This window comes from Ovis aries, chromosome 1 (genome assembly GCF_016772045.2).
Source record: "Ovis aries strain OAR_USU_Benz2616 breed Rambouillet chromosome 1, ARS-UI_Ramb_v3.0, whole genome shotgun sequence".
NCBI lineage: Eukaryota > Metazoa > Chordata > Mammalia > Artiodactyla > Bovidae > Ovis > Ovis aries.
The window spans coordinates 54396063-54421497 of record NC_056054.1 but is presented as its reverse complement, the minus strand read 5'-3'; the positions used below and the strand labels follow the sequence as shown (position 1 = coordinate 54421497).

Here is a 25435-nt window from a genome sequence, read left to right as displayed (position 1 = left end):
TGATGCTAAAGCTGAAACTCCAGTACTTTGGCCACCTCATGAGAAGAGTTGACTCATTGGAAAAAACTCTGATGCTGGGAGGGATTGAGGGCAGGAGAAGGGGATGACAGAGGATGACATAGCTGGATGGCATCATGGATTTGATGGACATGAGTCTGAGTGAACTCCGGGAGATGGTGATGAACACAGAGGCCTGGGGTGTTGCGATATACGGGGTCACAAAGAGTCGAACGCAACTGAGCGACTGAACTGAACTGATATACTTCGCTGTACAAAATCTCATAATTTTTAAAAGTAAATTGAAGAGATGTAAGGGTACAAGCAGAAAATCTAGAATGCTACTGTAACAGCCAGGACTGACTCAGGAGCAGTGGAGGTGAAAAGTAGTGGCATGTAGAATATATCTGTGAAGGATGGTAAATACATCTTCTTGATGGAAAATCAGGGACAGCTATTAAGGCTGACCAGTGGTCAGGAAATGGCAACCCACTCCAGTGTTCTTGCCTGGAGAATCCCAGGGACAGGGGAGCCTGGGGGGCTGCCGTCTATGGGGTCGCACAGAGTCGGACAGGACTGAAGCGACTTAGCAGCAGCAGTGGTCCTTACTGTGGAGTGATTTTGCCTCCCAGAGCACAGCTACAATATCTAGAGACATTTTTGGTTATCATAATTGGTATGGGGGGGTATGTGCTTCTGGCATCCAGGCCAAGGATTCCGCTAAACATGCTACAATGCACAGTAGTGCTACAAAGCAAAGCATCTAGTTATAAAGTGTCAACAGTGCTGAGGCTGAGAAATCCTGGTCTTGACTGATTTCAAATGGTTCCCATTCTAGAATATCCATACTTCCGGAAGACTTTACAAAAAAAAAAAAAAAAACAAACTAGAAATGGAGGCCTTTACTTATTTAACATTTCAGTTCAGTTCAGTCGCTCAGTCATATCTGACTCTTTGTGACCCCATGGACTACAGCACGCCAGGCCTCCCTGTCCATCACCAACTCCCAGAGTTTACTCAAACTCATATCCATTGAGTCCATAATGCTATCCAACCATCTCATCCTCTGTCATCCCCATCTCCTCCTGCCCTCAATCTTTCCTAGCATCAGGGTCTTTTCAAATGAGTCAGCTCTTTGCATCAGGTGGCCGAAGTACTGGAGCATCAGCTTTAACATCAGTCCTTCCAATGAACCTCAGAACTGATCTCTTTTAGGATGGACTGGTTGGATCTCCTTGCAGTCCAAGGGACTCTCAAGAGTCTTCTCCAACACCACAGTTCAAAAGCATCAATTCTTCAGTGCTCAGCCTTCTTTATAGTCCAACTCTCACATTCATACATGACTACTGGAAAAACCATAGCCTTGACTAGACGGACCTTTGTTGGCAAAGTAATGTCTCTGCTTTTTAATATGCTGTCTAGGTTGGTCATAGCTTTTCTTCCAACGAGAAAGCGCCTTTTAATTTCATGACTGCAGTCACCACCTGCAGTGATTTTGGAGCAAAAAATAAAAGTCTGACACTGTTTCCACTATTTCCCCATCTATTTCCCATGAAGTGATGGGACCTGATGCCATGATTTTAGTTTTCTGTTGAACTTTAAGCCAATTTTTGCACTCTCCTCTTTCACTTTCATCAAGAGACTCTTTACTTCTTCGTCCTTTTCTGCCATAAGGGTGGTGGTGTCATCTCCATATCTGAGGTTATTGATATTTCTCCCAGCAATCTTAACTCCAGCTTGTGTTTCATCCAGCCCAGCGTTTCTCATGATGTACTCTGCATAAAAATTAAATAAGCAGGTGACAATATACAGCTTTGACGTACTCCTTTTCCTATTTGGAACCAGTCTGTTGTGCCATGTCCAGTTCTAACTGTTGCTTCCTGACCTGCATACAAGTTTCTCAAGAGGCAGGTCAGGTGGTCTGTATTCCCATCTCTTTCAGAATTTTTCAGTTTGTTGTGATCCACACAGTCAAAGGTTTTGGAAGTCAATAAAGCAGAAATAGATGTTTTAATATTTAGAGCTAACTAAAATTGTAGTATACATAAAATCTCTCTCTTTGGAGGTAAATTATAGCACTCTGTGACTATGTCAGTAAGGACTTACTGGTGTATGTCTAATTAATAAACTATTAAAAAATCAATTACTGACTAATAAATGCCATTTATTGGGCAGACTTTCTCAAAGAACCACTGAAGAAAGTCTATTTAGCAATACTACCCAACACTGCTTTTAGATTTTCTTTTTACTGGTAAGCTTAAATCTATAGCCCAACACACACACTGCTTTTCCAAATACAAATTTCCCCTATATCCAAATAGATGGCCATGCTGCACACTGAAAAAGATAATCACAGCTGTAAGATGGTAGGAAAAGCTAATAATAAGAGAATGATGGCCCACGTGTATCTGCATGCATGTAACTGTTTCCAGGCAAAAGTACTGGAGTGGGCTGCCATTGCCTTCTCCATAAAGGTCCGTATAGTCAAAGTTATGGTTTTTCCAGCAGCCATGTACGAATGTGAGAGCCGGACAATAAAAAAGAACTGATGCCTTCAGAACTGTGGTGCTGGAGAAGACTCCAGAGTCCCTTGGACAGTAAGGAGATCAAATCAGTCAATCCTAAAGGATATAATCCTGAATATTCATTGGAAGGACTGATGCTGAAGCTCCAATACTTTGCCCACCTGCTGCGAAGAGCTGACTCATTGGAAAAGACCCTGATGCTGGGAAAGATTGCAGGCAGAAGGGGATGACAGAGGATGAAATGGTTGGATGACATCACCAACTCAATGGACATGAGTTTGAGCAATCTCCTGAAGATAGTGACCCACAGGGAAGCCTGGCGTGCTGCAGGCCATGGGGTCGCAGAGTCAGACACGACTGAGAGACTAAACAAAAACTCTTTGAGAACTGATTCACTAAACACAAAATACCAAAGTTGGTAAAGTTCATTTTACCTCATTCTTTGTTACCTAAGCGGAAAAAATAGGGGCAGGGAGAGAAATACAATCATTGTAATAGACTCCTAAAGCATTGTAATGTGTCTGAAACTATTACTAATGAGTCTAGACTACTACTACTATTGCAATAAATTACATGTGACGATATGCTCCAAAAGGAAATTACCTGGTAACTGAAGATAACAGAAAATACGTAACAATACAACCTAGCTCCCAGATGACAATAAATTACATTTGAGTTCTCACAGGTTTGGGACACTATTTCTAAGAAGCCAAGAAGCCACAAAGAATTTGTCAAGAAATGGATGCTGTTCAACTATAAGGACCTCAATAAAACTGGCCACGGTTACATACGATATTAGGTTACCAAGTCCGGCGAAAACTACATTTTAGGAACAATCACATTCCTAAAAATTAAAGAAATAAGCAATCATATCGTCACAGCCTCATCCAAAATATTTACACAAAACCTTTGTAAAATCAACTCTAGAACTAAGGCCTCCAGCCTGAATTCATCCCCGCTTGTGATAAAACTCCAAACTGACAATCTAGAAGTAAAATACAGGGACACTTTACTACCCTGAAAATCAGGCCGCGTTGCCGCTAGGCCGGGCGGACGTTTTCGGCAGCATCACCTCGCGGCGGCCGGGGCGCGCTCTCTCCCAGGCGCACTCCCGGCCGCAGCGCTCTCGAGACACTGTTGCGCCGCCGTTGCGCCTGTCGACGTCACCTGCTTCCCCAAGGATACAACAGAATGACCCTCGGTGGAAAATCCACCCACTCTACTCCCTGAGGCGGCGGCCAAAAGACACTACTCCTTTCCTCCGAGCTTTCAAAAATTAAAGCGAACCGCAGTCGCCCGCGAGTCTCTACCCACCACCAAAGTGGGAAAACCGTACCACTTTAGCTCTAGGATGCACAAAGAGGCGGTGCCAAAGTAAACCCCATTCTCGCGAAATATAAAGACAATTCTCGCGATGTCTCCTCGCCTTTTTCTAGCCTCACCCCTCAAGCCCGCGCGTTGCCTCAAAACTTCGCGAGATTTTCTTCTCTCAGTCTCCGCCCCTTTACGGCACGATGGTCGCACAAGAATGCGATACAGGCTTGACGGCCGCCATTTTCTTTCTTTCTTAGCAGTTGGCTGAGAGGTCACTGGGAAGAATCGGTAGCGGCCACTGTAGTGTAGGCATGGCAGACTATTCAACAGTGCCTCCACCCTCCTCTGGCTCAGCCGGTGGCGGAGGCGGCGGCGGTGGTGGTGGAGGAGTTAACGATGCTTTCAAAGATGCACTGCAGAGAGCCCGGCAGGTAAGTCTGGACCGCGCGGCGGGATCCCGACAGCTCACGGTAATTGGCCGCTGGCTGAGTAGGCCGCTACTTCTTTGCGCGTTAGGAAGAGGAAAGAAGTGCCCTTCCGGCCTCTGAGATGTGAGAAGACTCACGTTTCTCCACGTTGGTAATACTGATTAGAAGCTGGAATTCGGGTTTTGTGTTCATAGGGTATGTGCCACTTTGAACCCCAACGCATGCTCTGCGAAGATGGCTTTAGGTTGTTCTCCCGCTTCTGCGGTACTCGCGCTTTTTTCTCCAAAGAGCATTTCCTTTTCTTCTGAGTGAACATCCACTTCCACGGGATAAAGCGCGCGTAGTTTTACACAATAGTATGGAAGCTTCTAGTAATGAGTTTGGGAAAGGACTAGGGTCCGTCTGTAGGAGCCATCGTAAGGGAAGGGACCTGTCATTAAAGCAGTCTTTAGAGCTTCCAGCCCATTCGAACTCTCCCGCAGTTAATCTTTCGGTTTCATTCACTTTCACACATTGAAGGAAGAGAATTAAGGGAGCAACAATATCCCGGGCTGGAATCCTTCCTCAGGGCGGGATTTACGCGTATTCTCTGGCTCCTTCCCTCTTCTCAAAATGGCTTCAGGTCCTTAATACCCGAAGTTTCAGTTTGAATCTGCCTCTCAGTTCAGAGTCGTAAACTGACCAAGGACTCTTTGTATTACGTAGGTGCGCACATTAGCCCTGAAGGCACTTCTTTCCCAAACGGCAGCTGTTGAAAAGAAGTAGTAACGTTGTGCTCTAGGATTTAATTTGAACTTTACCTTCATGTAATTTTCAAATGTATGATGTCGGTATGAACTTATGTCTAAAGCAAAAGTAAGAATCTTTGTGACACGATGCTTATTAGATGCTAGACATTTTTGGAATACAGTGTTAAACTAATGGTAATCAGAAATCAATTTTGTGGTATGTTTTGATAACATTAGGAGTTCACTTCGTTAAGTTACTTTTTAACCCCTAGTTGGATTAAAGGATCATTTGACTCAGAATCCATAAAATCTGTAGTGATGTAGCATATCGGTCATATATTAATAATGTGAACATATTGTAAGTAAAAATGTACCTGTACTTGTTTATAATCAGAATTTTTCCAGGTAGTCAACAGGGGGTACCATTAACACTAATTATTCGATTTGTTTACCTAGTTTTTATTTACTATTTCTGAACGTGTTTAAAATCGTGACTGAAACGTTAATATAATGACAGCAACCCTGTTAGAGGGGTTTTTAGAGAAGACTCAACCGGAATTAATTTATTCAAGCAGCATATTGAATTAGTTTGTTCCATACACTATACTTCGATACTGGAGAATTTTTTAAATGTGTTAATTGGATTTTTTGCTTTCTAGGAAGCCATGATATAGTCAAAGAACCAAATGCAAAAGAGTAGTAGTATCTAATGCTTTCAAAACGTAGACAAGATTTAGGCACTGTTAATTCGTCCATTTGTTCTGTAAACATTTATAGAGTTCTGCTGTGAATCAGGTACTGTACACATCACAAGGGAGTGGGGTACCCTACTGCCAAAGGACTGATATTTTAAGCAAGGCATTAAAGAATGAGAGTTTGACCAGTGGATAAAGAAGCAGCATGCGCTAAGGTATGGGGGTTTTGGGGGAATAGAGTGAAGTCGTTGAAGGATAGAGTTGGGTGGGGAAGGAGGGTGGAATATGACGTGAGAAAAAGTGAAGGTGGATACCAAGTTAGAATGCTTTCTTACCAAGTTAGAATGCTTTTTTAATATAGAAATTGTCCTCAAACTATGAATTTCTTGTCCTGCAATAGAGTTTACAAGTGTCTTTTCTGTGATTTGATTATTTCTACAGAACTGATCTTAAATCTGATATTCTCAAGTTTAGCATTTGAGTTGAATTGCCCCTTCTTGTGGTATTTGAGAATGTTTCCATATATATTGGTTGTAGCTGCTTGTCTGATTATTCAGGTGTGGAGTATAGGGAAAGGTGTTTGGGTTGAAGGAACAAGTTAGGTTAATATTTGAACTACTTTTTTCCTTATTTATATTAAATGGATTCTGAATTGTATTTCCAAAATCTCCATCTAACCTTAAGTTTCTTTTCTTTGTCCAGAGTATTATGCTATGTTCTTTGGAAGGAAGAGGTATAAGAACAGCTTATTGCCTTCAAAGAGCTGCATACTGGTGGGAAATCTATTGGCATTTCAGCTGAACAGTTCTTTGTTATGCGGGAAAGCAGCACAAATGATTAGTGTCCCTGGACCCTATCTAGTTAAAGCTAGTAGCATTTACTCCAGCTGATTGTTGCCATCTGGCAGTGGAGCTCGGTCTTTTTTCCAGAGAATTCAAATAGTTTTATTTTTAATGTGAAGTTTTCAGATCTGTGAGCTAAATCTAACACAAGGGCACTAAATTGCTTCTCTAGGGTTTCCAACGGTATAGTTTAGAAATTATATTTGGGTATTTCAAGCTTTATCTGTGGAGGGTGATATTGAAATTATTTGACTAGATATTTAGTGATCACACTGATAACAAGTTCTATCCCTGAAACATTGGAAAATTAGTATATATCTACTTTTTTCCCCTTAAAGTTATATGAAGATAGAAGTAAATCTGAGACCAAGTAGTAAGTAGATCGCAGGTTAAGCAACATTATCAACCCTCATCACTTCCCCTCTAAACTATTAAATCAGTTGTTAGGTACTCAATTCTTTAAGTCTCTTTCTTGATAATTGTGAAAGTAATTCAGACTATTATGTTTGAATAAAAAGAAAAATTTATAAAATAGAACTCTTGGCTTTTTACTTACCATTATTCTCTTCAGCATTTGAGAGTTTTGTTTTGGGGGCTTTTTTTAGTAATATATTTTGAAATAGTATAGCAAAGCTTGATTATGATAATAAAGACTTGGGACTATAGAGAGGGGACAATATTAATAAAGTGGTAGCCTAGTAATATTTCTAGCCTCTTCACATTTCTGGTACATGGAAACAATCCATTAGGATCTTTCCCATAGTAGGTACTCAGTATTAAATTGAATCAACATATCTTAATGAATTAGTGATGAAATTTTGTTTTGAAAATAATTGCATTCTTTCAAAATGTATGTCTTGGGCCAGTATAAATAAAAGGCTATTAAAATTTTTGAACCAAACATTTGAAGTCTTGTGAACTCTGGATTATTGTTAAATTCTAGTGTGCTGACTTGTTCATAGTAACTGGCAATTTATATGCTACATATTAGGTCTCTGTGCTAAGCATATGTGTATTAATTCATTTAATTCCCACAATTATCCTATAAGGTAAGTGGAGAAACTATTTATCTCTTTTGTACACAGAAGATGAATGAGGCACAAAATGCTTAAGGAAATTTGGCAAGGACACAAAGCAGTAAAACCAGAATTACCACTGACCCCAAATCACGGTTGGACCCCAAAGCCTAAGGAAGCATGTAGACTGAAACTTAGGAGATAGTCATTTGGGGCATTTAGGTAATTACTTCTGAAAGTCAATCTTTTGTGTGCTATTGTTTGTGGTTTTTTTGTTTTATTCTTGAAAATCGGGTGGTATGACTGAATCTCTTAAATTTTCTTTCAACTCCAAAATTCTTAGATTCTAGGAATAATCAATGAAGAAAGTTGGGAAATGCTAAAACAACGAAAATACTAAAAATATTTACCCTTTTGAGAAGTAAGGAGAGTCCAAATAGAACACTCGTATTTTTATTGTAAATTAAAATCAAAGAAGTTGCCTACACTTAGTTCTCCTGGTCTCATAAGAATTGTATATAGCTAAAGGTTGAATTTTAAGGATTACTATTTCTCTTAAAGTAATCCTGTGACGTAACCTAGCAAATATATATTTAACGGGTTGAATAGTAGTAATTTTACTAAAAGCTTTTCACTGACGTTTTTAGTGAAGGGGGCTTCCCAGGTGACACTAGTGGTAAGAACCCACCTGCCAATGCAGGCGACGTGGGTTTGATCCCTGGCATCCCACTTCAATATTCTTGCCTGGGAAATCCCATGGACAGAGAAGCTTGGTGGGCTATAGTCCATGGGGTTGCAAAGAGTTGAACAGGACCAAAGCATCTAAACACACACAATGTTTTTGTATTGGTTTGGAATTTTTGAGATGGTGTTAACTGGTTCTTCTGAGTGAACTTAATGATCAGTTTTCATTTGGATATTTTAGAACTATCCAATAAATGGGAAGATATCCAATTAAGTATCCTTTTTCTATCCAGAAGTTACTTGGAGTTCAAGGAGTGCTGCTTTGCAAACTCAGTATTTATAAAAGCTAATTGCAGAAGGTATTGCCAGCCTAAACTATTTCCCTCATGTATATTGTTGTTTCTCAGACCTGAAATACTTCCCTTAAATCAGTGCCCAGCAGCTAAGTTCCTTTGCAACAGTTCAGATGGTCATTGCTTTAAAACTGAAGTGGAAAAGCAATTTTCAGGTGTGATGAGGAAAATTTTCAGAAATAATATTAATCAGATCAAATATACAAATACGCTTTTGAGAAAGTGAAAGATGATTAAGATAGCATCAAGAAATATATACCTGTTATCAAGCATTTTTTTATTTAATCCTAATATGCTTTGTAGTGGGTATTTGCATTTACAGATGAGAAAAAGGGAAATCTGGGAACCCTAGGAAATATATTTGGTATATGGGAACAGATAATGTAAGTATCAGGACTTATGTGATACATTTTGAATTCAGGTTATTAAATACACTTATCCTTCACAGTTTTCTAGTTATAATGAAGCTTGAGGCACTTAGTTTAGTTCCACATCAAGATCTTTCTTTGGAAGAATTCCAGTCATCAAAAGTTTCATTTTCTCTTTAACTTTTATAGAAAATTTCAAACATACTCAAAATTCAAAGGATAGCATCAGTGCATCACCCATCTTTGGTGACTACCCCTTTAGTAATTTCCGTGGCGCTCTGTAGAAATTGGAACTTCACCATTGACTTACTATGCCTCTTGAGATGTTTTTCAGTTGTAAAATGATTATCTCATAAGCACTCTATCTCATAGAATTGTTGTGGTGATTCAGTGACAAAATGAGTATAAAACATTTATTACAGATAGACAGTTTGGTCTGTTGGCACTCAGCAACTTTAGTTCCATTTCCTTTTTCGTTGAAAAATGCCATAAATATCCCCTGGTTTTGCCTCACTTGTGAGGCTGGTATTTCTTATATGACGTTTGCCCCAGAATGTGGTTCTATAATAGATGTACAACTTCCCAGGTTTCCCCCACACCTCCACATTTCCTTAGAAAAAGATTGTCCAGAAGTATTACGCAAGTAACATATTTTAACTCAACATATCTAAAATGTTGCCATTTTATTGTATTCAGTATAAAAATTTGGCGGATGCTTTGTATTTGTTCCACAGTTTCACTACTTAGGGTGTCTTTTACACTTGAAGTACATCTCAGTTTGGACTAGACATATCAAGTACTCGCTGACCAGATGTGACTGGCGTTTTACACCTTGTTAGACAGCATAGCCTTAGCATCTCATATGCTGTTCTCTCTGCCAGCCAACACATGGTCATGGAGAAGACAGAATTAGGAGTCCGACTTTCCTCAAAGTTCTTTAGTCAGTCTTCTAAAGATTCCTAATTGATTAGTTCTTTGTTTTTATAGAGATACATCAGAAATTTTCAGGTAACTGTCTGAAGTTATTAGTGATATAAATTGAATTATTTTGTCTATCAAGTTAATTTTCTTACATGATAGATATTTAGCATATGTGAGGGAATTTCGTTCTGAATAGTTAAAGCTATGATGTTGTCCTTGATGATGTGTTTTGTTTTTTAAGATTGCAGCAAAAATTGGAGGTGATGCTGGTACGTCACTGAATTCAAATGACTATGGTTATGGGGGACAAAAAAGACCTTTGGAAGATGGAGGTAAGTTATAGCCATAAATATTTTAAATTGTTTTACACGGAGTTTAGTTGAAGTAATCTTTCAAGTGTTCTTTTTTTGAAACATTGCTTTTATCATAAGGTTCCTAAAATTGTAAGGGTTATATTGGCCTCAGAAGGAGAGGGGGTAAAAAGAGACCTAAACAAGGTAGGTAAAATTTGAGTTAACCAGTCAGTTTTGTCTTAGTAGAGAACATCATTTTCCCTCTTTTAGGATTGTGCCAGATTGATAGTTTGCACAGACAACTTGTTAATATACTGAAGTAAAAGTCTAGGAAACATTTCACTGGTTTTTCTCATCATACATGAATTAATCTGAGATGCTATATTCTCATTACTTTGTTATTTTAGATTTCACTTTAAAGGTTGAAGTTGCTATATAGTTTGCTACTTTTGTGTGTTGCAGGTTATACCATTGTTACCTTTTTGTTTGCTTTAGTACCTTGTTTTGTGTTTCAGGTTTAACTCAAAATGTGGCTTAAAACAGTAGATATACAGTGCTTTGTATTTTTTTAAAAAAACATAATTGTTGAAGCTTCTGAACTTAGACGTCTGCACGTATTTTTTATTTTAGATTTGATGTATGAATTTTGATACATTTTCTTTTTGCCCGTTTATTCTTTTTTAAAGGAGGATTCTGAATGAGCTTATAGAATGTATTTGTAGCTTTTGATCAGGAGTACTTGGTTTCCTTTTATTTAAGTGTCTTTCACATTTATAGTGAGGTTTTAATATACAAAAAAAAATGAGCTAATGATGCTTCAGATGTTGTATGTAATGTATTCTTTTTATTTTATGTGTAGATGGCTCTTGGACAAGTCCGAGCAGTACAACACACTGGGAGGGAATGCCCTCTCCTTTTAAAGGCAGGAATTTTTATTTATTACCTGTGTTCAGTATGTAAACGTGAAATAAACCAGTGGATTCTTAAATGGACACAAATATTTCTTGGATTATGTGTCTGAATTTTTGCTGCACAACATTCTGATGTTTAATCATTTAAGTTTGAAGGGGGGAGGAGAATGTAGTACTTTGAGCTGTAGGTTGCCTATTCTAAGGTATGCATTGTATTCATGTGTGTAAAGGATGTAGATAAAGATGAAGTCATGTAGTTGTTGAGTTTCTGCTGAAGTTTATGCTGTGAAATGTTTGGTTAGGAACAGTAGAACAGTTTAGCTTGAGATTGCCTTGTAATGTGATTTTTTTTTTTAACTTATTTTGCATAGCTTTGTGTTCATTGTCAGGTACACTCAGCTTTTGATATGTCAAAATTTCACATTTTGATAGGTTCTTTTCCTTCCAATCTTCAGTTCCTACAGTGGGAAGCATCATTAGACTTTAGCATGTGATGTTTTGCTAACTAATGGACTAAATACTTTGTTGTATCATTCTAAAGTGATTGACATACATTAAGGTCAGTGATTTGATTCAGTAAAAGAATTTTCTTTTAATGTCTGTGCATCTTTTAAACATGAAGAGCATGAAAGAAGTGCAGTTTTCTTTGTTTCGATTCCTAAGTGTTTGGGCTGAGTTTTGGTGGTTTTGGTTCAAATGATAAACCATACCCTCAGCTACTTCCATAAATGTTTATATTGGTGTTCTTGATTGGGTATGGGGGAGCTGAGTCTTATATTATTGGCAGAAAATTAAAAGACTCTTTAATTTTGCAGATCAGCCAGATGCTAAGAAAGTTGCTCCTCAAAATGATTGTAAGTACTTATTTTAAATTTGGTTAAAAACTAGATTTTGATAACAATTTTGTTCCTGTGTTTTATGGTATCTTTGAAGTTATTTGAAGGCCATAAATTTTTTTTGAATGAATTTATTTGTAAAGATACACCTTCGATCTTTATAATCTTCCACTTCTGTTAAGGCAGTGTATATATTATAAGATTTGGTTGCTAATCATTTTATGTATTCAATTTGTTTTATAACTCCCACTTTTTAATTGATAGATAGTTGTTATATTTTCCATTATGGTCTATCATTGGATATTGAATATAGTTCCCTGTACTGTACAGTAAGAACGTATTGCTTATCCATATATATGTATAGTTTGTATCTGCTAACCCCAACCTCTCACTCCATCCCTCCACCAACACCCCCCCTCCACCAATCACAAGTCTCTTCTCTGCCTATGAGTCTATTTCTTGGATAGATTCATTTGTGTCATGTTTTAGATTCCACATATAAGTGATATCATGTGGTATTTGTCTTTCTCTTTCTGACTTCATTTAGTACGATAATATCTAGTTGCATCCATGTTCCTGTGAATGGCAATATTTCATTCTTTTTTATGGTTAATAGTATTTCACTCTGTACATATACCATGTCTTCCTTTATCCATTCTTCTGTCATCAGACGTTTAAATTGTTTCCATGTCTTGGCTATTGTGAGTTGTGCTGCTGTGAACATAAGTGTTACAATTCCATTTCTTAATCTTGGCTTAACAACACTTGAAAAGGATATTTTTTAATGCTATTGCTAATAATGTCTGCCCTTTCACTGAGTTTCTTGCCGACTGTTGATTTAAGTATTCTGCGTAAAATTTTATTCTTTTCAAGATGTTGTCTTATGTCAGGGGAAAATTGTAGAATTGCTTTAAATGATGATATTGTTAAACATCTGTCAATTTAAATAAAATAATTTGTATTTCATTTAATTTTTTGGTAGCTTTTGGAACACAGTTACCACCAATGCATCAGCAGCAAAGGTATAGTAAAATAAAAGCTTTTCTAAGAGTATTTTGCAAGTTTTAGTTGAATTCAATGTGAAATATAACCAAGTTAGTATATAGTGAATATACATGTATGTATGTGTGTGTGAATCCTTTAAAGCCTTTGACTCAAATAGGTAATCGTGATGATCAGTTCTCTTTTTGAGTGAGATACATTTATACTTTGGAAGGATTGGTGGAATTAGCCACCCTTTGGAAAAACTAAAGTGATTAAAATAACTTAAAATGATACTTCTGAACTTCACCCCAACTGCTTTTTTAGCTACATAGGCCTCATATTTTGACTTTTGAGTATTTTAAGTGTGTGCCTACAAACTTAGTTTAAGCTCTTAGAAGCTGTTAGATTTCTATGTTTATTTTTACTTGTAAATAAATTATGTTTCTTCGAAGAAAATTGTTAGTTTCTGTCATTTCTTAGCAGGTCTGTAATGACTGAAGAATACAAAGTTCCAGATGGAATGGTTGGATTTAGTAAGTAAGCTAATTTTTTTGAAGCTTTGAAAAGACATACTCAAAATACACTTTAAAACCTTCCAGCAAATAATTTTCTTTTTTCTTACTAGTAATTGGCAGAGGAGGTGAACAGATCTCACGCATACAACAGGAATCTGGATGTAAAATACAGATAGCTCCTGGTAATGTTACTCTCTTGCTGTAATTTTCAAAGTCACAAGATAACTAGCATTTTTAAAGTTTTTAGTGAAAATGATGCTGTTACTCTGTTCTTGGCCTAAGATTTTTGTTTGTTTTTCATTGTAGACAGTGGTGGCCTTCCAGAAAGGTCTTGTATGTTAACAGGAACACCCGAGTCTGTCCAGTAAGTATGAAAATCATGTTCCAGTCCCTCCTTCCTGAAGGATGTTGTCCCTGCAGTTGAACCAACTTTTCTTCTGCACTTACTTTTCCCCTTTTCTAGAAAATTTCTAATAGCACATAAACATGCTTTAAAAAAATCCCTTTAACTGAACATAAAACCATCTTTGAACCCCACATTTCTATTTTTCAGGTCTCTTACTAAAAAATTGGAAAGGTGGTCACTGCTTGAATCTTCAGCCTTGACTTCTTTCTCTAAATTCCAGATGTATATATCCTGTTGCTTCCTCAGTATACATCTCAAAGTTTAGCTTGTTAAAAACAGAATCATTGTTTTTCCAGTCCATACTTTTACTTGTCTAATTCATCTCATTTCATTGTATGACAACTGTTCTAATATTTTATCTTTCTTTTATGATTCATTTATCCATAAGCAACCCTTGGTCATTTTATCTTTCATAATTTATTTAGAATTCAGCCTCTTCTTGCCACCTTCCATGTCACCTTATTTCTGGCACCATTTGCCTGTATTATTGCAAGGTATTTCAGGTTTTTTGTTTTTTTAGCTTTGTCTGATTATAGTACAGCCACACTGATCCTTTTAAAATGTGAGTCAGTTCATATACTACTTTGTTCAAAACCCTCTAATGCTTTCCCATTTACAGTAGAAGTCAGTGTCTTTATCATGGCTCAGGTTCCCTTCCACCTTTCTCACTGCATATTTTGCTATTCTTCCAGCTCACTCTGTTCTAGCCTCTTTTCTGTTTAGCCTCTTCTCTATTTTTTCAGGACACCAAGAATGCTTCTCATTTGAATCCTTTGCATTTTCTAGTTCTCCCTGGGATGTTTTTCCCTCAGATGTTTTCATAGTCACTCCTGTACTTAATTCAGGTCTTGGCTTAAATGTCTCCTTATCAGTAAAGTTTTTGTTCATTTTCATTTATTTACTTTTTGATCACTACTGTGCAGCTGCCCGGATCTTAGTTGCTTGACCAGAGATTGGACTCATGCCCCACTGCAGTGGAAATGCAGAGTCCTAACTACTGGACTGCCAGGGAATTCCTCATTCATCTATTTTACATAAAATAGCATCCTTTCACACACACATACAATCTGTCCTTCTTATCTTGCTTTAATATTCTTTATAGCACTTAACAGATGAGTTGTTTATTTAACCTTCTGTGTTTACTTATTTAATAAAGTTAAGCCACATCAAAAAATACCTTAACTGTTATTTCAGTGCTGTAACCCCAACCTAGAATAGTACCTGGCATATATAGTTGACATATTTAAATTATTTTTTAAATGAACAAATAAATTTTAACATGAGTAACCAAAGTAAAGTTTTAAAAATAAATGCATCATTTAATTTTTGGATGAATGAGCTTTATTCTGAGATAACTTTAGAAGTAGGGTATGTCTTCTTGGAAGTTTCATACTGTTCTCAAAAATATTGAAGATTATATATCTGGAAAATTTATTGCATGGTTTCAGTTTTTTATATGGATGATATTTTCTTTGAATTTTTAAAATTTACTTTTAGGCCACCTAAATCTGAATTGGGATGGACGAAATACCTGATTATTTTGTATTGACTATTAATTTGTTAATAGATCAGCAAAACGGTTACTGGACCAGATTGTTGAAAAAGGAAGACCAGCCCCTGGCTTCCATCATGGTGATGGACCAGGAAATGCAGTTCAAGAAATCATGATTCCAGCTAGCAAAGCAGGATTAGTTATTGGAAAAGGGGGAGAGACTATTAAACAACTTCAGGTATTTACTGTGTAAAACTTTCTATTTTGAAGCCTGTTTCCTCCTCCTCCTGTTTTGTTAATATATCTGATTTCTATAATTAACAGGAACGGGCTGGAGTTAAAATGGTTATGATCCAAGATGGACCTCAGAATACTGGTGCTGACAAACCTCTTAGGATTACAGGAGACCCGTACAAAGTTCAAGTAAACTTAAGTTTATATTTTACAGAGGGGGATTTGGGTTGGATAGCAGTGGGTAAAACATGTGTGAATAATTACAGTGTTTTGAGACACGCTTCCTAAATTGGGTAATTTTTTTTCTACTTCAGCAAGCCAAGGAGATGGTGTTAGAGTTAATTCGTGATCAAGGTGGTTTCAGAGAAGTTCGAAATGAGTATGGGTCAAGAATAGGAGGAAATGAAGGAATAGATGTAAGTAAAAATACCAATTCAGAAATGATTGCATGATAGTCCGTAAATAAACTAGGAGTTTTGCTGTTTTGTGTCACATAGCCTTCTCTAACATTGTATTGTCCCCTCCCCAACTTTTCAACTTAGAATACAGTGTATTTTGTATCTTTTTAATCTCTTCTATATAAATATAGTGCTTCTGTGGTTTGCGGCAGATACATTTTTCAGGAAATGGCTTTCCTAATACTTAGTTTTCTTTGCATAAGGTTCCCATTCCAAGATTTGCTGTTGGCATTGTAATAGGAAGAAATGGAGAGATGATTAAAAAAATACAAAATGACGCTGGTGTTCGAATTCAGTTTAAGCCAGGTGAGTACTTATGTTTAATTTTCTAAGCATTGCTGGCAGTTTCTTTTAATGCTCATTAATTTAATGTTAAATTAATCCAATTTGGTTTCATTGTTTTGAAGATGATGGAACAACACCTGATAGAATAGCACAAATAACAGGACCTCCAGACAGATGTCAGCATGCTGCGGAAATTATTACAGACCTTCTTCGAAGTGTTCAGGTTTGATAGAATGTTAATATTTTCATTGTTTTGTTTTCATTAAAGAATATTTTCCTTCATTAAGTGTGGAAGTTCCCCTTCATAGTTTTTAAATCAAAATCTGTTTGATGAAACTTTATTAATTGCTGCTGCTGCTGCTGCTAAGTTGCTTCAGTCGTGTCCTACTCTGTGCAGCCCCATAGACAGCAGCCCACCACTCTCCCCCGTATTAATTGCTAGGAAGTTTAAATTGCTTTAAGGTACACATTTTGGAGCAAGAGGGCAGCTGCATAAGTGCACTAGTTTATTCACCACAGTAAAAAATAAAAGGTGATGGTGGTTTGTTGATTTGGGGGTGGATGGCGTCCCCTAGCTTCTCTAACTTTAAGATTTAGGAAAATGAAAGTTGAGGAAAATAGACATGCATTAATTTTATTGTGGAAAGAAGAGTTTCTGACTCTTCTAACTTTGTCTTTGCCCCCTTTAGGCTGGTAATCCTGGTGGACCTGGACCTGGTGGTCGAGGAAGAGGTAGAGGTCAAGGCAACTGGAACATGGGACCACCTGGTGGACTACAGGAATTTAATTTCATTGTCCCAACTGGGAAAACTGGATTAATAATAGGAAAAGGCAATGTATTTAAAACTATTAATGTATGGTTAAAATTGTAATGCTTATTCTGATTTTCTGGATGCTATTTCTGTTGCTATTGTAGATGAATAGCAATGATTTTTCTTTGGCTGTATTTTAGTAGCAAAGTGTTCTCATGCTGCTATGTAACAGCTAAAGCCTAAATTAAGGGCCTTATATGTACTTAAATCTAGAGTGGGATTTGAATCACATTGGTTTCTAGAGAAGAGGCTCAGCAGTTTAATTATTAGTGTAAAAAACTTTTCTTCTCACCTGGAAAATGATTTGACTCTTTTCGTTTACTTTGCTGTTTCCTGACACGTTTTTAAATTTTTGACTTTTTAAGTCATTGTGTTAGCTCCTCATTGCTTATAAAAGCAATTTCTTTGAACCAAGTGTTGATATGATAATTCATTTTAAGGTTGGCTACAGGCATATTAAGTTATGTGTTAAAACTTTAAAATGTATGATTATGATTGATTATATATTATATAAATTGATTTAAAGTGTAGAATAAATGGAAACTCCTGATAGCATATTGGCAGATGGGATACTGTTCAAAACTTCCTTAATTGTAACCAGTTCCTTTTGAGTAGCTCCACTTGTATCCTATGAATCTTTAAAGAAATTACTGTGTTTTGATTTTAGGGGGTGAAACCATAAAAAGCATAAGCCAACAGTCTGGTGCAAGAATAGAACTTCAGAGAAATCCTCCACCTAATGCAGATCCTAATATGAAGTTATTTACAATTCGTGGCACTCCACAGCAAATAGACTATGCTCGGCAACTCATAGAAGAAAAGATTGGTGTGAGTATGCTTTAAACTTCCTGTTGTTAGCACAGGTTCTGTTAGTTAAATAAGACATTAATTCATACATTCCTATAAGAAATATGTTAATTTCTACTCTAAAACTATAGATCCAATCACATAACAGATACCTAACACTATAGAAAAGATTGTCCAGCAGTAAAAAAAAAAAAAAAAAAAGTTGGTTACAGGTATTCAAAATTTTGTACTGGAGTGTGGGTAAATAAGACAAGATGACATTACTTGAGTTATAACATTAGGGTTAGTAGAGGGTTTGAAAAATACTAAAAGGTATAGATAGTTAACCAGAAGTCACTATTATTAAGGACTTACTTGGTGACTGTTATTACTTCCTTACTATTTATTAAGGGCAACCTTGGTGAGGCAAAGAAGAATCAGATGCCTCCCCAGTCATTAAAGTAGAACTCTACATTATCCAATTATCCTGTTTCTTAGACTGGCTCCAGACAGTCATCTAGGGGAATTTGGAATGTAGACAGCTTGTGTGCTTTACATTTCGACACGTAACATATGATTGTAGTTCAGAATGTCTGCAGTAGGGCCCAGTGTCTAATTTTTAAGAATGTTCTATGTGATCCTGATGCCTAACCGAGTTTGAAAATAATGAGGAAGTAGTGCTTTCAGTTCAGTTCAGTCACTCAGTCGTGTCCAACTCGTTGCAGCCCAATGAACTGCAGCACTTCAGGCCTCCCTGTCCATCACCAACTCCTAGAGTTTACTCAAACTCACGCCCATTGAGTCGGTGATGCCATACAACCGTCTTTGTCACCCCCTTCTCCTGCTTTTAATCTTTCCCAGCATCAGGGTCTTTACCACTGAGTCAGTTCTTCCCATCTGGTGGCAAAATTCCATCAAATTATTGGAGTTTCAGCTTCAGCATCAGTCCTTCCAATGAATATTCAAGACTGATCTCCTTTAGGATGGACTGGTTGGATCTCCTTGCAGTCCAAGGGACTCTCAAAAGTCTTCTCCAACACCACAGTTCAAAAGCATCAATTCTTCAGTGCTCAGCTTTCTTTATAGTCCAACTCTCACATCGTACTTGACTACTGGGAAAGCCATAGCCTTGACTAGACAGACCTTTGTTGGCAAAGTAATGTCTCTGCTTTTTAATATGCTATCTATGTTGGTCATAACTTTTCTTCCAAGGAGCAAGCATCTTTTAATTTCATGGCTGAAGTCACCATCTGCAGTGGTTTTGGAGCCCCCCAAAATACTGCTTTACTATGTTTATTTTACTGTGAAGAATTAACATTGTGAGGGAGCTTCTTAATTTATTATTAGTAATTGGAATATCTTAGGAAAATTCTCCTTAATGTTTGCCATGCTCTGAATGAGGTGTTTCTCCATGCTTGGGAAAACAAAAATAGATGTAGAAAAGACATTTAAGAATACCTTAAAAATATACACAAATATTCTAAGTTGTCTGATAAGGAGAATAAGTGTAATTGTTCAAAAACATGAGGAAAATAATTGTTGGACTCAGTAATGGCAAGAATTGATGCCAGAAGAATGATTAGTGCTCCTTGGTTTTGGATTTAGCTATCATTAGCAAAATTAGGATTGCATTTGGATTGATGAACATACAAGACAGGTTGTTCTAGAAAAGCAATTAAGAACATTGACTCCTGAGTCAAGCTGTCTAGGTTCAAAATACTGTCAGTCATTTACTGACTGCGTGATCTTGGAGGAAGATATTTACACTTTTTTTTGCCTCTCGTTCTTCTGAAAGTGAGGATAATTATACCTACCTTATAGGGTTATAGGGATGCAATGTTTGAAGTATGTATGTCTATCACTTAAAAGTGTGCCTGCCCTATAAAATGTTGCTACTTTTTTTCCAGTAATCTTTTTTTTTTTTTTTCTTTTACTCTTTGGAAAGGATAGGTTATGGCTAATAGAAGTGAGGGATAATGTTAATAAAGGGATTTTAAAAGTGATGAAGTTTAGCTTTATTGTGAGAAAATTGACAACCAAATATAGATTAAGCATTTTTGTCCAAATTGTGACATGGTGGGTACTAACAGTATTTTATTTTAGAGCAGGTGAATCTAGTTGTCCCTACAAGTTGGGTTATCAAAAAGGAATCAACTAAGCATTATTAATTATGCTGTAACATGAAATGGATATGAAATAGTCTGTGGCTTAATCAATTAAAAGAAAACCTTTGTTGTATTTAGAAAATTATGATAAAGGGTAAGGGAGAAAATGAAATTATTGATTCAAAAGCGGTTCAGTGACAGAAGGGCTAGGAGAAAGGCTACTTTGTTGGAGAAGAACTTGCTAAATATTATTGGTTTAGTAGTCATTATTGGTAAAGTATTCATCAGCCATTACACCATGTTGTTAAGATATTTCTCTGATTAATGTTAGAGTAGATGTAGAGTTGATGCAGAGAGAGAAGAGGTAAAGGAAAGAACTTGATGTTTGGTAAGCTTCTGTGATTAAGATGATAAAGGAATAGTAAGAGTAAGAATTGTACAAGGAAAGGGAAATAATGGAAAAGGGAGTAGTCTGAAAAGAGTAGAAGATAAATGTATCAGGTCTTTGCGGACGAAAGGTTATTTGACCTTTGAAATGTTTAACCTTTATTGTCTTTGTGATTTTTGTCTTTTTGCAGGGCCCAGTAAATCCTTTAGGGCCACCTGTACCCCATGGGCCCCATGGTGTCCCTGGCCCCCATGGGCCTCCTGGGCCTCCTGGACCAGGAACTCCAATGGGACCATATAACCCTGCACCTTATAATCCAGGACCGCCTGGCCCTGCTCCTCAGTAAGTTTTGAGTTTTGCTCTTGGCTTTTTCTCAAAAATTACAGATTTTGGTAAATTGTATTTTTAAATTGATTTCTGTCTTTTCAGTGGCCCTCCAGCCCCTTATGCTCCCCAAGGGTGGGGAAATGCATATCCACATTGGCAGCAACAAGCCCCTCCAGATCCAGGTAAAAGATGAGTATCATTTGATATAATCTGTGTTTCTGCTTGCCACTCCTGTTACATTCATTAGGTATTCCTAGTGTTGATTCTATATTATGTGCATTCTCTGCACTTGTTTCACTCCTTTAGCAGGAGTATTAGCTTCTGGTTCTACTATAGCAAATAAGACTGTTGTGAATATGGTCTGTTTTCATGAGTCTTTTTCTACCTGCATTTGGCTTTCTCTGTTTCTAAAATGATGCAGCTGAATGCTAAAAGCCAAAGCTATAGGAAGAAGTACAGTGTGTTAGGTTTTAGATGCTAGTGCCATCAAATTGTGACATTATCCTTGAAAGAATAATGTACATTTGTTTACAAAATTATGTGAGTCAATTGAAGTGTTTAATACTTTGGCATTAAACTTATAGATTCTCAAATAAGATATGCAAGTTGTCTATTTTAGTATTCCTGATATGATAACTTCATATATTAGTAAAAGTCAGGCCTGTATTAAATATCTGCATGTTGGAACTCTTAAAATTCATTTAGATAAAGATTATTTTCTGTTCAGATCTGGATTTATGCATTTGTTACATTTTATCTTATTCTTGAATCTTTTCCTACCCTGTAGTTTACTTTCCATTACAGTCAAAGAGAGAATTCATTGAAACCAGTAATTTTTATGATCCTTTTTTCTCACCTACTGTGTACCTTTTCACTGGAATAGTTTCAGGGAAGGTACTGAATTAAGGATTCCTTTTCATACTAGTGCATATATATATTTTAAAAAACAGCTAAATTGTTTTGAATAAGATTATTTTAGTGAACTTTATTAAACATTTCTAGTATATGAGAGTGGTCCTATATTTTAACATAACTTAATTTCATAGGAGGTATGCCTTTGGTACTCTGTAAAGAATCTACCTGCAATACAGGAAACCTGGGTTCAATCCCTGGGTCAGGAACATCCCCTGGAGAAAGGAGTGGCAACTCAGTCCGATATTCTTGCCTGGAGAATTCCATGGACAGAGGAGCCTGGTGGACTACAGTCCATGGGGTCACATAGAGTCAGGCACTACTGAGTGACACACACTTTGATTTTTCATGCTCTTTGTAATGATAAGAGGTATGCGTTTTGGAATATGATGATACAACATGACAGCAAATAACCTCAAGTGTCACACATTCAAGAAGTGTGCTGACATCTGAGTATGAGTAATGAATTTACATTCTGTAGCAGAAGAGGGTAGGTAGCAGAAGTGTTAGCAATACTGTGCTGTTAATAGAAGGACTTATCAGAAGAAAGGTCAAATATGATTTATTGTATAATAGTCTAAAAGTCGTTAAAGAATGGAAGAACTTTTCCTTCCCTCTTGTAAGCTAAGGCATGGTGTTACTAAGCTGAGGAATCACACCACTGAAGAGACTGAGAAAATTAAGGGGCAGATTTATATTGGTTAACTTGAATCTGTAGGATTGCACCTATTTAGATGCTCTGTTCAGGTAAGTAGTAAGATTGAAAGAAATGATGGGAATAAGAAGTGGCCCCGACCAACACAACGTCGTAAAGCACTTGTTCTCAAAAAAAAAAAAAAACAAAAAACAAAAAACTGTAGCTCCTCATATACTCTTTATGCCTAGAAAGGTTGATGTCCTTGTATGAGGCCATGCCGTTGAAGTGAGAGTTGCTGATGAAGACCAAATATCAAAAATTATATATAACTTAATTTTCTGTTCATTCAAGCTACTGAAAAAAAAGATGGTTTATATGTTTGAATATCTCTGTATAGAAAGTAAAAGTGGATCTTCCTTTGCTCTTTTTAAAAAAGAAGTGGTCTCTACTATAATCTCATTTTCCCACTTGGAGTAGTGGTGAAGTCACCACTCCTAAGGATTGGTATTACTGAATGTGGCTTTCAGTAGTGCCTTTGGGAAAGAAGTTACTTAACCATTTAGCTAAAAGATAGCATCTAGGGTTAGATATTGCTTGTAAAACTAAAATATTTTATTTAAATGAAATTGTGATTTTGTGTTAAATACCCTGGTATTTTAATGTGGCCCTGTATTGACAATAAAGTCAGTATTCTCTGTATTAAGTCTTCCTATAAAAAAATCAATGGATTATGAAAGATTTGTGTAGTAAGTCCCATAACTTTGACTTCAGAAGGTAAGAGACTTGAATAAGTCCTACTCTTACAACTTACTAATTATGGGATAGCAAGCAAGTTTTGAATCGTTCTAAGTCTGTTTTATCTATAAAATGATGAATGAATATTATATTGAATGAATTTAGTAAGTTCTTGGTATGTATTAGTCATATGTGTAGACTGGTTTTCATATAGATATAGACTGATTAAGGAAGTTACCAGGATTTTTCTTGAGGATATAAACTAATAAAGATATAGCATCCTATGATACTTCCAAGTATAAAAGAATCAGAGGATTTCTATTTCTGACTGAAAAGTCCCATTCTGTTAATGCATCAGTTTTTTATGAAAAATTGAGTGAGGGTCAGTCAAGTGCAGAGGAAGCGTAACATGCTGAAAGGCCCAGATAAGAGCATGATGACTTGAAAAATACAGCCAGTTTACTGTGTTCAGACCTTGAGTGTTGGAAAGATGCTGACAGCAGAGAGAGGCTGGAAAGGAAAGTAAAAGCCAGGGTGTCCAAATATCTTGGTAAAAACATTGAATGGTATGCTGTCCTTAAAGTTTTATTAGTCCTAAAGACAGCAGGAAATAATTTCAAATAGGACAGTGACATCAAATTTATCTCTTAGGATAATCACTGGAATATGATGAGATGAGATATGGCTAATCTCAATTTCATTTTCCAAGATTTAATTGGCTCTTCATTGAAAGAAGATAGGATAGTTCATAGTTATAGAATAATTGTTTCTTGTATGGGCTAGTTCCTGGAAATTCTTCATAAGGACTGCTGTGCTTGAGGCAAACCTGGTTTAGGAAAACCACACAGGATAGTTTGAGACAAAGCATTGGATTTGAAACCAAAAGATCTTCATTCCTATCCCAACTTTGCCACAAGCTAAGTTTCTAGGAACTTATCTGAGCCTCAGTGTTCTAAAATAATATGGCAGTAAAAATAATAGAATTTGGAAGTTTCCACCTACTATTTTTTAATGTCCAGTGAACTTGGGATTCTGTTTATTTGCTAGAGACAGGTGTGTGTGTGATTAATGACTGGATTTTAGATTCAAATGTATAACTTTTGTTTATTCTAGCTAAAACAGGAACGGATCCAAATTCAGCAGCTTGGGCTGCTTATTATGCTCACTATTATCAGCAACAAGCACAGCCACCACCTGCAGCTCCTGCTGGTGCACCAACTACAACCCAAACCAATGGACAAGGTAACTATGGTAACTAAAGAATTTATTTTTTATATAGAAAGTGAAAACTTGTGTTTGGAATTATATATGAAGTACATCAGTGTATAATACCCCCATATTTATAATACTCAGTTAATAGCTTAAGTAAGTAGCCTTCGGTTTTTAAAAACAAGTTACTTTGAGATAACTGTTAAACCAATAAAAGTTGTAAGATACATTACCAAGAATATCCAGATAACCTAGCTGTTAAATGTGTATCTCCCCTGTTTGTTCCATTACCCTATCTTATGTGTCCATATCTATTGTCATTAGTCTTTTTCAGAATCATTAAGACCAAAGTGTAGACTTAATGGCCCATTACTCTTAAGTACTCCTTTCTGTGTTTCTCAAAAAATACATGTAACCATCACACTGCATTCAAAATCAGTTTATCAACACTGATTCTTTTTACTATCCCAAGGCATAGCCCTTACTCCATTTCACTAATTGTTCCAACAGTTTCTCACTAGTCAAAAATAATTCCTATCTTTTTCTTTGAAAAGAGTACAGACCTTTTGTGAGAGGCTTATGGGTTAACCATAGGTCCCTTCAACCTTTTCTCATGAAGATGAGGTCATGATCAGGGTCCAGCTTACATACAATGTGGCAAGAATACTGCAAAAAAATGAATGAGGTCTGCTAAGGTTCTATAAAATCACCATTTTTCTCTTTGAAATTAATACTGTCTAGAGAGGTAGAGCAGCAGCAGGAGAGTTATACTGTGATTATACCACTGTTCTGTTCTCTTTTTGGCAGGACAAGTGGGATAATTTTATTGATTTCCTTAGACACAGTAGAAGTTTTACAGTTCAGTTTGATTAGATGTAATTTATAATTTTAACTTTTTTTAAACAAATGAGAACAAAAATAAAGAACTAGTACAAATTATAAAACTGCTAGAGCAAAGAGAAATTACCTTTCTGATCAAAACATAACAGCACAAGCTAAACTTCCTTAGAAAACTTTACAAGATTTCTCAGCTGAACTTAGGATTCTGTTCCTCATTGAAGGCCTTAGCCTTCGTTGATAGTACCTACCTAATTCAATTACAAATATGATAATTTCTACTTCCATCATTTTTCTACATTTATTAGGTGGTATTTTACTATAAGAAAGAGGTTTCCTGTTCTTTCTATATCTTTATGTCAGTATGGATTTAGTAGGTTATATTTTAAACTTAGCCAGATT

At 36.5% G+C, this 25435-nt stretch overlaps 2 protein-coding genes across 52 annotated transcripts in view; one reads left to right on the top strand and one right to left on the bottom strand.

Annotated features, from left to right (window-relative positions):
• DNAJB4 (DnaJ heat shock protein family (Hsp40) member B4) overlaps window positions 1–3890 on the bottom strand; it is a 43455-nt gene extending 39565 nt beyond the window's left edge. The window contains exon 1 of one of the 2 annotated variants that reach the window (XM_012174324.4): window positions 3539–3890. The gene's annotated coding sequence lies outside the window, so the exon portion shown is untranslated. The remainder of the gene's footprint in view (window positions 1–3538) is intronic. The other variant, XM_060411158.1, reaches the window with a different exon arrangement.
• A 152-nt stretch (window positions 3891–4042) lies between these two features.
• The window catches only part of FUBP1 (far upstream element binding protein 1), a 33886-nt gene continuing 12493 nt past the window's right edge, over window positions 4043–25435 (top strand). For 12 of the 50 annotated variants that reach the window (XR_009599582.1, XR_006059858.2, XR_009599565.1 and 9 more), the window contains exons 1-18: window positions 4043–4267; window positions 10113–10203; window positions 11024–11086; window positions 11891–11929; window positions 12894–12933; window positions 13376–13428; window positions 13521–13592; window positions 13717–13774; window positions 15384–15546; window positions 15633–15731; window positions 15857–15958; window positions 16204–16306; window positions 16408–16508; window positions 16975–17116; window positions 17765–17925; window positions 20567–20718; window positions 20806–20885; window positions 24101–24238. Coding sequence is in view for 31 of the 50 variants with exons in the window: in XM_012174190.5 (XP_012029580.1) it covers window positions 4148–4267; window positions 10113–10203; window positions 11024–11086; window positions 11891–11929; window positions 12894–12933; window positions 13376–13428; window positions 13521–13592; window positions 13717–13774; window positions 15384–15546; window positions 15633–15731; window positions 15857–15958; window positions 16204–16306; window positions 16408–16508; window positions 16975–17116; window positions 17765–17925; window positions 20567–20718; window positions 20806–20885; window positions 24101–24238 (1777 nt within the window). In the remaining 19 variants the exon portion in view is untranslated. Of the gene's footprint in view, window positions 5903–6389; window positions 6461–7614; window positions 7768–10112; window positions 10204–11023; window positions 11087–11890; window positions 11930–12893; window positions 12934–13375; window positions 13429–13520; window positions 13593–13716; window positions 13775–15383; window positions 15547–15632; window positions 15732–15856; window positions 15959–16203; window positions 16307–16407; window positions 16509–16974; window positions 17117–17764; window positions 17926–20566; window positions 20719–20805; window positions 20886–24100; window positions 24239–25435 lie in introns of all 50 variants that reach the window. The other 38 variants (XR_009599592.1, XR_009599579.1, XR_009599589.1 and 35 more) reach the window with 8 other exon arrangements.